Below are 14,338 nucleotides of genomic sequence, written 5' to 3'. Positions count from 1 at the left end.
TCCAGCCTGGGCAACAGAGCGAGACTCCGTCTCAAAAAAAAAAAAAAAAAAAAAAAAAGAGAGTCCTAGGGTGTACTGGAAGCTACAAAGTAACCGTGGTACATTTTCCTGAAGTATCAGTTTTAGTGGTGTATTTGAAAATAAACATTTTTTTTCCTGTTAAAACAAACATGGGGCGGGGGGCGGGGGGGCCACAGCGGCTCATGCCTGTAATCCCAGCTCTTTGGGATGCCAAAGTGGGAGGATCGCTTGAGCCCAGGAGTTTGAGACTAGCCTGGGGAAGATGACTAGACTCTGGTCTCTGCAAAAACATTTAAAAATTAGCTGGGTGTGGTGGTGCTTGCCTGCAGTCCCAGGCTGGGATGGGAGGATCGCTTGAGCTTGGGAAGTCAAGGCTGCAGTGAGCTGTGGTCACACCACTGCACTCCAGCCTGGGTGACAGAGTGAGACCCTGTCTCTGTAAACAAACAAACATATAGGTGTAGTGTATTATAAAATAGAATACAAAATATGAATGAATTCTAAAAATAAATTTCTTATGGCATGTTACTGTAGGTGGCTCCCCTAGGTTGTCTCATACCTTGATTTATGGTCACTGTCCAATGCCCTTCACGTGTGTCCGTGGAGAAGTTTGAGAGTCACTCTGCCAGGTTCTTTTTAACTGGATCTTGGCAGATGTAAGATTCTGAGGCATTTCAGGTGGAGGTTAGTGGCATAAGACAGGAATATCAGGGATCAGGGTTCCTTTGTATGAGGGAGACATTTGATAGAAGAAGAGACCTTGACTCTTGGTAGGTTAGTGGGAGACTTGTCCCTGATGACTTAATCACTCACAGGGCCTCAGCAGGACAGCTGGAATGACAGAGATGGCTGAGCTTCTTTCTCCACATAGTCTTTTATCCCTGACTTTTTCCCATAATTCAGAAGTGTTCCAGAGAAGGCCAGGGAAGAAGCTGCAAGTGCTGTTGAGGCCCAGGTTCAGAATTTCCACAACATTCCTTCCCGTATATTCTGTTGGTCAAAGCAAATCGCAAAGTGAGCCCAGATTCAAGGGATGGGGAAATAGACTCCACCTCTTGATGGGAGGAGCTTCAACAATTGTGGTCTTAAAAAATCTACCTTGTCTCCTTGGGCAAGATACTTAACTCCTTTAAGCCTTAGTTTTGTTTGTTTTTAAATCTATAAAATGAGGATAGTATCAATACCTACCTCCTAAAGTGGCTGTAAGGATTAAATATGTTGTTACATGAAAAGTGATTAGTACATCTCCTGGTAAGAGCGCTGTAAATGTCAACAGTTACTGTTTCACTTGTGTTTCTGCCTAATGAAAGCATAGCTATCCTTAGATACCTCTGCCTTCCTTCCTGAAGTCTTCTGTGATATTCCTGTCTCTTGGAAAATATATTGTCTTAATATCTCATTTGGTGGCAGGTTTATCTTGCTTTATGTTATTGTTCTCTATGTGTATGACATAGCTCCTCTGCTGAAGTTTGTAAGTAAACTTCTGGAGGGGGCAGGCCAGTATTTATACAATTTGTCATTTAGTACTGAGATGATTTTGTGAATGAATCTCATTCAAAATGAGATAAATCATTTCTGTTGTTTTAATCTAGTAAGCACTTTTAGTCAAAATATGGAAATAAAAATGTAAAAAGAAGCAGCAAACTCTCCAGATATATGGTCTCACTATTTACTGCTTAATGAAATGGGGCATATTTACATGGAGAAGATTTTAATTCCCTAAGGGGAAAAAAGCTCAATTTTTGCTAGTCTAAAAAATAAATGAACGTTTAATTTAGAGTTAAATTGGAGAGAGTTAGAGAAAGAGATTTAAAAGCAATAAAGTGTGTTTTATTTTAATGGTCACTTCAATTATTTTCAAATTCCAGGAGGTATGAATTCTGAGCTTTAACTAGATCAAAGAATGTTGAAATCTTAGTAAAAAAATAAAAAAGGAGGGTCTGTTGGTTTTTATAAATGGAAGAGGTTGTATATAATAAAAAGCCCTTTTTTTCCCCCCTCACTTGTAATCATTCTTTGTTGTGGGAAATAAATGTGCGTGTTCCTATGACATGTTTAAGGACTCCTATACAGGTATTAGCTTTAACTCGCCCAATGCTAATAGTGTGAAGTCAGGATACAGTGTGGAAAGGTAAAAAAAATAAAATAAAAAAAAAATAAATCTCGCATCTGCTGTTACATGTTGTTAACTCCCTCAGCAGACGTTAAATCATTTCAAGTACAATAATAGTGTGGGAGGTAAATTAACTAACCATTAACAGTCTTATAAATACACAATTAACATGCCAACATTTATATGGCACATTGATGGGGCAGCAGTAATTTTTGATTGGGAGTTTGCAGACCTTTGAGAAGCCTCAGGCTGTTGCCTATTCTGACAAGTTTTCACAGATTGCAGGTGAGAGGGTGGGAAGTCTGCTGAGCAGAGGGAAGTGAGCGGGGAGTGTTTTGAAAAAGTCCAGGAAGGGGGATTTCCTTCTAACCATTGGATAGATGTGAGCATTTTAAGTCGTGTTGTTGCCTATCTCAGGTCCTTAGAGACTGAAGAAGTATAGGGCAGGCTTGTTTGCTCGTAGTGAGTTATTTGAAGAAATAGAATATTTCAGGTATAGACTTGAACTGAAGGTACATGAGTCACTAGGGATTTTAAAAAATATTCTTGGACGTAACTAGATATTTAAAGTAAACCCTTCCTCTGTGATTTCAGGTCAACAATGAGATGATCACTGAAGTTCCTTTCTTGTGTGAAATTTTGTGACTTTTATTTTTTTGAACAACCATTACATGCATTGATTGTTTCTTGCTATTGTACAAGCACCATTGTTGTTAGCGGAGGGGAGCTAAGGGTTTACTGCATAACACATTTGCTCTCTTATGTCTTTCACAGAGACCCATGGGAGAAATTTCTCTCAGGCTTCAGGACCAAATAAGTACAATAGGCTTTTAAAAAGTCATGTTCGGCGGGCACAGTGGCTCACACCTGTAATCCCAGCACTTTGGGAGACTGAGGTGAGGGGATCACCTGAGGTTAGGAGTTCGAGACCAGCCTGGCCAACATGGTGAAACCCTGTATCCACTAAAAATACAAAAATTAGTGGGGCCTGGTGGTGCACACTTGTAATCCCAGCCACTCAGGAGGCTGAGGCAGGAGAATCACTTGAACCAGGGAGGCAGAAGTTGCAGTTAGCCAAGATTGCTCTATTGCACTCCAGCCTGGACGACAGTGCGAGACTCCGTCTCAAAAAAAAAAAAAAAAAATTGTGTTCATTATGACTATTGTAACTTTGTCCCTCTTTGTTTTAAGAGGCCTTCTGGTGTATCGGTTAAGATCCCAAGCTCTTGAATTTGATTTTTAGTTCTATGTATTAGCTGTCTGGCTTTGGGCAAGTTTCATAACCTTTCATTTTCTCAGTTTTTTTCATAAGCTATTATAAATAAAGTTTGGAAATGAGTGTATATAAAATTATCCAAAATTATATTAAGACGTATGCCCATCAAAACCTACTAAAAATTATTCCCATGTTTAGAGCATGTTCCCAGTCATCACAGGCAGGTTTCATGATCATTAATGAACACAGACGGGTGTGTAATCTGGGAACAGTATCCAAAGTGCATCTGAAACCACCCTTAGCACTTAGTAGAAACTTAGTAAATATTTGTTGAATATTTATTCGTTTGAAGTGTAAAAGGAAATCCACCCAGTATATTAAAAATGCATATGTTGGCCTGGCATAGTGGCTCACGCCTGTAATCCCAACACTTTGGCAGGCCAAGACTGGTAGATCGCTTGAGCCTAGGAGTTCAAGACCAGCCTGGGCAATGTGATAAAACCCCATTTCTACAAAAAATACAAAAAGTAGCCAGGCATGGTGGTGTGAGCCTATAGTCCCAGCTACTTGGGAGGCTGAGGTGGGAGAGTCGCCTGAATCTGGGAAGTTGAAGCTACAGTGAGCTGCGATTGTGCCTCTGCACTTCTGCCTGGGCGATGGGAATGAGACCTTGTCTCAAAAAAAAAAAAAAAAAAATTGTTGTGTTATTTTGGGACATCTCTTTCTTTCCTTCTGTGTGTGGATATCCCTATTGCTTCCATTTTTAGTAAAACAAATCTTTATGCTTTAAAGAACATGGTGTTAAAAAGAGAAAGAAGTTGTGAAAAGTGGGAAAGCTTAGGCAAGGTGATATTATTTATCTGTGGCCTAAAGGTATATTAAAAGGTCTCTCTTATTTTATTATTATTTTTGAGACAGAATCTCACTCTGTTGCCCAGGCTGGAATGCAGTGGCAATTTCGGCTCACTGCAACCTCCGCCTGCTAGGTTCAAGAGATTTTCATGCCTCAGCCTCCCGAGTAGCTGGGACTATAGGCACGCACCACCACACCCCCCTCATTTTTATATTTTCAGTAGAGATGGGATTTCACCATGTTGGCGAGGCTAGTCTCAAACTCCTGACCTCAGATGATCCACCCGCCTTGGCCCCCCAAAGTTTTGGGATTACAGGCGTTAAGCTGCTGTACCCGGCCTTATTATTTTCTTGAGATGGAGTCTTGCTCCATTGCCCATGCTGGAGGGCAGTGGCGCCATCTTGGCTCACCTCTGCCTCCTGGGTTCAAGCGATTCTTTCACCTTAGCCTCCTTGCCCAGCTAATTTTTGTATTTTTAGTAGAGATGGGGTTTCACATGTTGACCTGTTGATTGGTCTCAAACTCCTGACCACAAGTGATCCGCCCGCCTCGGCCTCCCGAAGTGCTGGGATTACGGGTGTGAGCCACTGCACCCGGCCAAAAAACGTCTGACTGTCTCAGAGAATCAAGAGTTGGTAACATTCAGGGAAGGCATTCAGGGCCTGAAGAGACAGCATTTGTGAAAGTGTAGAATAGCATTTCTAATAGCATGTTCTGTGAAATGCTGTTATACACTGATATGTTTTAGTATTCCTATAGAAAACAATATTTATGGATGAAGTAAGTTTGGGATATATTGTGTTACTAGGTTCCTCCCTCTTGGAGAGTCACAATACACAGAGTACATAATTTTTTTTTTTTTCTTTGAGACAGAGTCTCGCTCTGTTGCCCAGGCTGGGGTGCAGTGGGACTACAGGTGCCCGCCACCTCACCTGGCTAATTTTTTTTTTTTTTGTATTTTTAGTAGAGACGGGGTTTCACCATATTAGCCAGGATGGTCTTGATCTCCTGACCTCGTGATCTGCCCGCCTCGGCCTCCCAAAGAGCTGGGATTACAGGCGTGAGCCACCGTGCCTGGCCTATACAGAGTACATAATGTAAAAGTTTTGGGAAGTCCTGTGATAAAACAGCAAGAAGAAAACCTCTTTAACTTGGTTGAATCTGGTGTTTCCTAGACTTATTTTAAAACTTAAACATTTTAAATTGTGGTAAAATATACATGGTATAAATGAGATGTAAAATTTACCTTTTTTTTTGAGACAGAGTCTTGGTCTGTCCCCCAGGCTGGGGTGCAGTGGCTGGATCTCAGCTCACTGCAAACTCCGCCTCCCGGGTTTACGCCATTCTCCTGCCTCAGCCTCCCGAGTAGCTGGGACTACAGGCGCCCGCCACCTCGCCTGGCTAGTTTTTTGTATTTTTTAGTAGAGACGGGGTCTCACCGTGTTAGCCAGGATGGTCTCGATCTCCTGACCTCGTGATCTGCCTGTCTTGGCCTCCCAAAGTGCTGGGATTACAGGCTTGAGCCGCCGTGCCCGGCCAAAATTTACCATTGTAACCATTTTAAAATGTGTAGTTCATTGGCATTACATACATTCACATTATGGTGCAACCATCACCACTGTCCATTTCCATAACTTTTCCATCTTCCCCAACTGAAATGTACCCATTAAATACTTTTCTCCATTACTCCCTTCCTCCAGCCCCTAGCAACTGCCATTAGATTTTCTGTCAGTTTGACTACTTTAGGTACCTCATATAAATGGAGTCATACAGTACTCGTCCTTTTGCGACTGACTTATTTCACTTAGCATAATGTTCTCAAGGTTCATCTATGTTGTAACGTGTCAGAATTTCCTGTGTTTGAAGGCTGAATAACATTCCATCATTTGTATATACTACATTTTGTTCATCCTCTACCATGTGTTCTTAATCGCTGCTTAATATTGTGTTATATGTATGTGTCATGGCGTATGTGTACTATTGTAGGTTCCTTTTAGATTTTCAGTATTACAAATTACTCTGAGATAAATACTTTACACAGTTATCTCCTTAGAACAAATCCTAGAGGTAGGATTGCCCAGATAGTATTCATGTTTTATATTTTGGTAAATATTACCAAATTACCTTCTAAAAAATCCCAGTTTTCATTCCTTCATATTGTGCATGAGAGTGCCCATTTCTCTGAACCCTTGCCAGAGTTAGATTTTTAAAAATCTTTTTGATTTTTGCATAACTGATCAGAGAGTACAATTTGTTTTTATCCCTGATCTGAATGTCTTTGTCTTGGAAATCAAACATAGCTTCAAATGGCAATTTGCTGCTCTTTGGGAGATTTTTAAAAATATTCTTTTGGGTTTTGAAAATTAGTCTTCTTAGAATAAGTTGATAGTGTTCCAAGGTGACAATTTTGAAGGGCACATTGAAGAGATGCTCTTGTGTTAAGAAAAAAAGGCAATCCTTTATTTATAATCACACACTTACACCTGGCACATTCATATATGACTTATCTCTACAATGAAACTGAATAGTCCTTGGAAGTTAGACAACAACATTTATTGAACTCCTGCCATGTGTAACAGCCTTTATTGCCAGAAGGAATATGGTGTTCTGGACCCTGTCCTTGTGGAACTTATAGTCTAAGTCTCTAAGTACACATAACGGGAGGTAAAAAGTGACATACACAATAGTATGTTTTCTGGGGCAGTCCTGTGGGAGTTCCATATCAGAGTTGGTAGGGAATCAATATTTTTTGAATGAATCATATAGCTTCCTTAATGTATGAAGCCATAGTGTCCTAATAGAGAAGATATCTGCTATCGTTGAGGCATTTGTTCTGGAAGGATAAAGTTGGGGAGTTGGTGTGTGCCTTGAGAAGTGTTTGCCTATTCCTCTTGTCTTCAAAAGAAGTGATCTGTTTCCCTAGAATAGATTTTATTGAGGGTACTTCAGTATACTTTTGTCACTTTGCCTTTTGCCATTTGACTTTTTGGTGCTAGAACACCTATTAAATGTGTGATCGCTTCTCGGCCTTTTGGCTAAGATCAAGTGTATTAAATGTGTGATTTCTCATTAAAGCCCTTATTTTTGCAAGGGAGCACTATTCAGTATGAATTTGAAAGCACCTTCCTCTCTACTGGTGACTAGTTGCCTTCCTTTCATGCAAGGAAGACGGCTTATTGTGATTGCTGTAGAAGGATGTTTGCAGCTCTGATCTGTGATACTATGATTCCATAAATATTCTCATTTATAAATAAATCTGTGGTGTATATATTTTTTATGGTTATAGAGAAGTTTGTATTTTTACAAGTGAAATTTAAATGCTCACTGTTAATTTCGTATTTTTTTTCTGATCAATATCCTTACAATGGTAGATTGACACTAATATTTCAGGGACCAGATGTCTCAGAAATTTGGTGCTTAAAAGAATCCCGTGGTATTAGGAGAGGTACTAGGTCTGTATTAGGGTATTAACTTTTTGATTCGGGGATACTTTACTCACCTTTGCATTTCCCAGTAGCCTCAGAGTAAAATAAGTACTCAAGGAATATATTAAGAGGGGAAAAAGTGAAGATTAATGTAATTCGCTTGATTAGAGATGCTTCTCAGTTGAATTTCTTTTTAATCTCAGTATCTTTATTTTAAGACCCACTAGGTGATGTCAACAGAATGATGTGTTTCCAGACAGCAATTTTTTTTTTTTTTTTTTTTTGAGACGGAGTCTCACGCTGTTGCCCAGGCTGGAGTGCAGTGGCGCGATCTCGGCTCACTGCAAGCTCCGCCTCCCGGGTTCCCGCCATTCTCCTGCCTCAGCCTCCTGAGTAGCTGGGACTACAGGCGCCCACCACCGCGCCCGGCTAATTTTTTGTATTTTTAGTAGAGACGGGGTTTCACTGTGGTCTCGATCTCCTGACCTTGTGATCCGCCCGCCTCGGCCTCCCAAAGTGCTGGGATTACAGGCTTGAGCCACCGCGCCCGGCCCCAGACAGCAATTTTTAAAACCTTAGTTAGCTGTAAGGATTTATTAGCAAGATTTCCTCTCTGTCTTCCATTTCTAGAAGAAATAGATTACAAGAAAATCTGGTGTTATAAGTCCTTCTAAAAGTAAATATCTTCTAGGACTGTTCCTGGAAACATAGTCAATCCAGCTTTCATATTCCTTGTACTTCGCAACGATTTTGCAGGGGCAGGGAACTGGCTCACATGACTTGCAGTGTCCTCTATCACAAAGGAAGCACAGACTTCTTTTATGTGCTGTGAACTTAGAAGACAGATGGGATATTGACATATTTTAGGACTACTTGAAGCAAGAATTGATAGATGAAATTATTAATATTTTTATCATTATTATTAATAGCTAACATTTATTTAATTACATGCCATGTATTTTTTTGAGCACTTTACCTGCATTATCTCCTACATATCCTCTCATTCCTGAAGCTTCCATTTTATAAATGAAGGAAAAAAAAAGGAGGCTCAAAAAGGTTAAGTATTTTGACCGAGATTTTATAGCTAACAAGTAATAGGGCCAGGATTCGAACCTTTCTGTCTCTAGGGCCTAGTACCTAACCATTGTTCTGCAATATTTTCTTTGTTGAGTATTTTCACTTAGCCGAGAGGGTGCTATCTTGTTACTAGAATAAATATTATTACAGTGTTTTTTGTTTGTTTTGTTTTGTTTTAGAAGACAGGGTCTCACTGTGTCACCCAGGCTGGAGTGCAATGGTGCAATCATAGCTCACTGCAGCCTTGAATGCTGTGGCTCAGGTGATCCTCCCACCTCAGCCTCATGAGTAGCTAGGACTACAGTCACATCCCACCATGCCCAGCTAATTAAAAAATAATAAATAAATATATATGTATGTGTGTGTATATATATATATATAGTAGAGATAGAGTCTTTCTTGTGTTGCCCATGTTGGTCTTGAACTCCTGGACTCAAGCAGTCCTCCTGCCTTGGCCTCCCAAAGGGTTGAGAGTATAGGTGTGAATCACTGTGCCCAGCCTCATTACAGTTTTAACAGGACTGAGGAAGCAGTTTTTATAATTAAGTTTCTAAAATGAGAAGTTGATCGTATAGTAGGTAGTTTTGATTATAAGTTTTATTTTAAAAACACAGGCCGGGCATGGTGGCTCACGCCTGTGATTGCAGCACTTTGGGAGGCCAAGGCGGGCAGATCAACTGAGGTTGGGAGTTTGAGACCAGCCTGACCAACATGAAGAAACCCTGTTTCTACTAAAAATACAAAATTAGCCAGGCATGGTGGTGCATCCCTGTAGTCCCAGCTACGCAGGAGGCTGAGGCAGGAGAATCACTTGAACCCGGGAGGTGGAGGTTGCGGTGAGCCAAGATGGCGCCACTGCACTCCAGCCTGGGCAACAAAAGTGATACTCTGTCTCAGAAAAAACAAACAAAACAACAGCAAAAACCACAGTACTATCTTGAAAGGAAAATACGTTCATTAAGCAAAATTAATTTGGTGGTACATTTTTATAAAACCCCTAGTAACTCAGAAAGCATTGTCTGTGCCCTTTTAAACACTCACAACCGTGTGACAGGAGGGGAAATATAAACTGATGAAATACAGTTTTGTACTTTAGCACATCATTTGAGGAAAATACAACTTGTTCCCCCATGACCTTATAAAGTAATGAGAAGATTGCATGATGGTGAAGGGAGAAAGAAAGGAAAATTTATTGTTTTAACAGTAGTTATGTGCTTTGAGTGGCCTGACTTGTTAGGAGTTGCTGTGATTTGTTTTGCCAGAGTGCAAGCCTTCCTTTCTGATTTCTATGGAGATCTCATTGACTAGAGCTGCAGCCCCTAGTGCTTATAAGGATTTCCTTTCAGCTTAGACTTAATCCTTTTAAGCTCCACAGAACAGGGATAAATGTTGATTTTCAAGGTGGCATTTTACTACACTGAATTTGTCTGAAAAATGATTCAGTCATTTTCTGCCTTATTCTTAAATATTTGCTGTGTACATCATGTTTCTAGGTAGGTGAGCTCGTGAAACAATATGAAGAGGAGAAAATAGCCTTTTAAGGAAATTGGCCCACAGAAAGGATGGCCTTCTTGGACAATCCAACTATCATTCTAGCTCATATTCGACAGTCACATGTGACCAGTGATGACACGGGAATGTGTGAGATGGTTCTCATTGATCATGATGTTGACCTAGAGAAGATTCATCCTCCTTCAATGCCTGGAGACAGTGGGTCAGAAATTCAGGGAAGCAATGGTGAGACTCAGGGCTATGTATATGCCCAGTCAGTCGATATTACCTCAAGTTGGGACTTTGGTATTAGAAGACGCTCAAACACAGGTAAACATTGTGTTCTAGTCATGTCTTCTGAGCTTTAAATCAGTAAACAGTCTTATGGAATAATGCATAATGTTGGAATAGGCTTAATGGGGGAAGTTTCTGGGTATTAATAGGAACACACATATGTCAGACTAAGAGTGAGTCTGAGCAACATCTCCATCTCTGCGACTGCGAATGGAGAGGGCCTCTAGAATGTTATTAGAAGTAGACAGAAGAGGAATAGTGAAAAAGTTGGTTAGGAGAACATGTTGGACGTTGTCTAACAAGTCATTGTTTAGAAAGGCAAGTGGACCGGCTTTGAGTGTCTTCACAGAGCAACATTAGTCCCAGTAGGTAGATTACCTGGAGACAGATTTCAGGTCAACATAATAAAAAACTTGTAATACAGAGAGGTGACCACCGAAGGAGAGCAGGCACTTCTTGCCCCTGGAGGAATTGTGGGGGAGTGGGGAAATGGGAGGAGACCCCTGAGTATTTACTAGGGCTGGTTTTAGTAGCATTGTATACATAGGGTGTGAGGTTAGAAAAGGAGCCCCTATTTTTGATACTTTGCCTTTATTTTCTTAAATTGATCACGTTTTGATTTTTCTGGCTTGAAAACACTCAACTTTGGTATACATGTATTTAGTCATTAGCTTTAAAAGCTTATTGCCCATTTTCCCACATATTTTTTTGGTGGCCTTGTTTCAAGGGGAATGTGATGAACCAAGGACTTTTTTTTTTTTTTACTTAGACAAATTATTTAGAATATATATTGTAGTTCTAATATGACAGGTATTCTAGGAGATTATTTTTTTTTAGATAATCAGAAAATATAATCTCCAAATTAGCAGTAACCTGCTAACTCCCAGGAAAGGTAATGGCAAGGAGATATAGTAGAACACTGAAAATACTTACGTATTTATTTTCATGGTCCAAATGTAAAATGCATATAAAGTAATATTGGAGGTAGAACTGGATACAATTTACAGTGAAAGACACATTCAGGTTTTGGTTCAGAATTCATTCAGTATCTGTGACATAAGAATAATTTGCTCTCATGATGAAAATAATTAATAGCATTTCCCAGTATCTAAAGGAACTTTTATCAAAATAGGATTTGAGTGAAGGTTTGAATATAATTTAGAACCATTGATTCTCAGTTCTCTAGTTGAAACTGACTTCCTTGCAGGTTATTGAGATGATATCTTATATGACAGGTTGAATGTATTTCAGTAGGAGAATGCTGCTAAATTGAGAGCTTTATGATTATATTACTTTGGCTGTGCCCTTCACATTTATTAATTGCAATTGAATGTATTTTTCTTCAGTGGAATTTGGTTAGATATAGTGACATTGTCAGAATGCTTTTCCCAGCATAGTTTAAATTTCTGGTAAGATTATTTTCAGTATTTCCCAACCACAATGCTAACGCAGAAGTGTATAATTTCCTACCTTGAAAGAGGCTGAAAAAGAAATTAATTTATTTTCTATTAGCAAAATGCTGGGATAGGAAGCTGAAGATTAGCAAGAGAAAACTCATTTCAAGAGATGGCATCGATTGTGACTTTCTTTTTTATCGTGGTCTCCGTATGCAGCAGTTGTTCAGTGGATGCTGGGTGGTATTTCTCTAAAGGATCAGTTCACTGGTTTTTGAAGGTTGATCAGCCAGTGGCAATATAATCACAAATGCATAATTTTAGGTGACTCTTGTTGGAATTTCTTCTGGTAGCACTTAGATGCTAATAATTAATTGAGATTGTAGGTTGTCTTAGTGACCAAAGAATTTACTTTTTAATCCATGCAGCATATCTTAAAATTTTGTAAAAGAAAAATTGTTCTTTTTAAGATTTGACTAATGTTACAAAGATACAAATCATTTATTTTACTACCTATAAACTGTTTCAGCCCACTGAAGAAAAGCTATGCTAATTTATATAGCTTTGACATTTTATAATTTTCATGATTTTTAGATAAAGGATTTTATATTTAAAACTTTAATAGTCTAGTCTGAGTTCATTTATCTTTAATTTTTGAAACGGGTAGAGTAATTCATAACAGTAATTTTATTCCTGTAATGTAATATTCACTTCAGTTCATTTGTGCATTAAAATTCCTTTAAGACCGTTATTAATGATTTATATAATGAAATGTCATATTAATCACAGAAGTTTTCACATTTTATTATTCTCTTCCATGTTAATACTATCTTTATGATCTCTATTAGTGTTTTATATCCTCTAATTTCAATTATAAATCAAGAATATTTTCATGTTTTTGTTGGTATTTGCTTTTCAGGGGTGCCACCTTTAAAATTTTATGACTTTTTCTCTACATATGCAATATAAAACATCTTTATTCATGTAAAGGTAGTTAATTATGTCTTTGTTTATGGTAAACTTTCATTGACAAACTTATAGTTATAATATTTCTTTTCAAGCTCAAAGATTAGAACGACTCCGAAAAGAGAGACAAAACCAGATCAAATGCAAAAATATTCAGTGGAAAGAAAGAAATTCTAAGCAATCAGGTAAATGGAAATGATTTTAATTCTTAATTTGAGATTTATATATTTAGTTTATTATGTAAGAACTTTTATTTTTAATTCATCCTTTTAAATCCTCTGGACAGGTACCTCTTGTGTTTTGAGCTTTAGGCTCTTTCTCTTGTGTGCCTTGACCCTCTGAAGCTATATGCTCTTTAGGTCTTGGCTTTTTGGCCACCCTTCACTCTGGGTCACAGGGATTGATGTGTGCAGGGGACATTTTTTATAAGCTGTCATGTCAGTACTTTTCTCTGATATTTTTTCAAAAATATAGGCCAAGGAGTACCCTATGTTTTTTTTTTTTTTTTTTTTTTGAGATGGAGTCTCACTCTGTCGCCCAGGCTGGAGTGCAATGGCATGATCTTGGCCCACTGCAACCTCCGCCTCCTGGGTTCAAGCGATTCTCCTGCCTCAGCCTCCTGAATAACTGGGATTACAGGCGCATGCCAGCACACCTGGCTAATTTTGTATTTTTAGTAGAGATGGGGTTTCACCATGTTGGCCAGGCTGGTCTTGAACTCCTGACCTCCAGTAATCCACCCACCATGGCCTCCTGAAGTGCTGGGATTACAGGCATGAGCCACTGTGCCCAGCCGATTTTTGTTTTTTGTTTTTTGTTTTTTTTTGAGACGGAGTCTTGCTGTGTCGCCCAGGCTGGAGTGCAGTGGTGCCATCTTGGTTTACTACAACCTCCGCCTCCCTGGTTCAAGCAATTCTTCTGCCTCAGCCTCCAGAGTAGTTGGGACTACAGGTGCACACCACCATGCCTAGCTAAATTTTGTGTTTTTAGTAGAGACGGGGTTTCACCATGCCAGGCTGGTCTCGAACTCCTGTCTTCAAGTGATCCACCTGCCTCGGCTTTCCAAAGTGCTGGGATTATAGGTGTGAGCTACTGTGCCCAGCCCCTATGATATTTTGGATGAGTTCTAGGTTATAGATTTCCCTTGGCAGTTCCAACCTAGACTTTCCCTTGCCCCATTAGTGGGCCTAGTAACAGTCTTTTTTGCATATATGCAGATTCTTTTCCGTTAGGGTAAAAACCATTATGTTGCTGGTATCATTAGCATTTGCTGTATATTTTCATATAGTATGTGTATAAAGGCTGGTCATATTATATACTTTCAAAGCTTCAGTCTCAGCAAGAAGAAAAGACTTGGGGAAGAACAATTTCAGAAATAAAATGCTATTAAAATATTTTATAGTGGTTATATCATGTTTTCTAGACTTTCTCTTTTTTTGTCCTTTAAAAGAAATGTCTGCAGTCTGTCTTCTGTATCCTCCCAGCACC

General features: G+C 39.2%; 1 protein-coding gene and 1 pseudogene across 8 annotated transcripts in view; both read left to right on the top strand.

Moving 5' to 3' along the window:
* Positions 1-14,338, top strand: part of LOC105463925 (MAPK associated protein 1) — a 270,742-nt gene that overhangs the window by 26,883 nt on the left and 229,521 nt on the right. For 4 of the 8 annotated variants that reach the window (XM_011711358.2, XM_011711357.3, XM_011711356.3 and 1 more), the window contains exons 2-3: positions 10,199-10,526; positions 12,946-13,035. The exons of 2 other annotated variants lie outside the window; for them this stretch is intronic. In XM_011711358.2, the coding sequence (XP_011709660.1) occupies positions 10,268-10,526; positions 12,946-13,035 (349 nt within the window). In that variant the 5' untranslated portion in view covers positions 10,199-10,267. Of the gene's footprint in view, positions 1-10,198; positions 10,527-12,945; positions 13,036-14,338 lie in introns of those variants that run through there. 2 more of the 8 variants (XM_071078347.1, XM_071078348.1) reach the window with 1 other exon arrangement.
* LOC112423523 (U2 spliceosomal RNA) lies at positions 7,219-7,385 on the top strand (annotated as a pseudogene).

This window comes from Macaca nemestrina, chromosome 14 (assembly GCF_043159975.1).
Source record: "Macaca nemestrina isolate mMacNem1 chromosome 14, mMacNem.hap1, whole genome shotgun sequence".
Classification (NCBI taxonomy): domain Eukaryota; kingdom Metazoa; phylum Chordata; class Mammalia; order Primates; family Cercopithecidae; genus Macaca; species Macaca nemestrina.
Note: the sequence above shows the minus strand (reverse complement) of the source record. Positions and strands in the feature narration are given on the sequence as shown.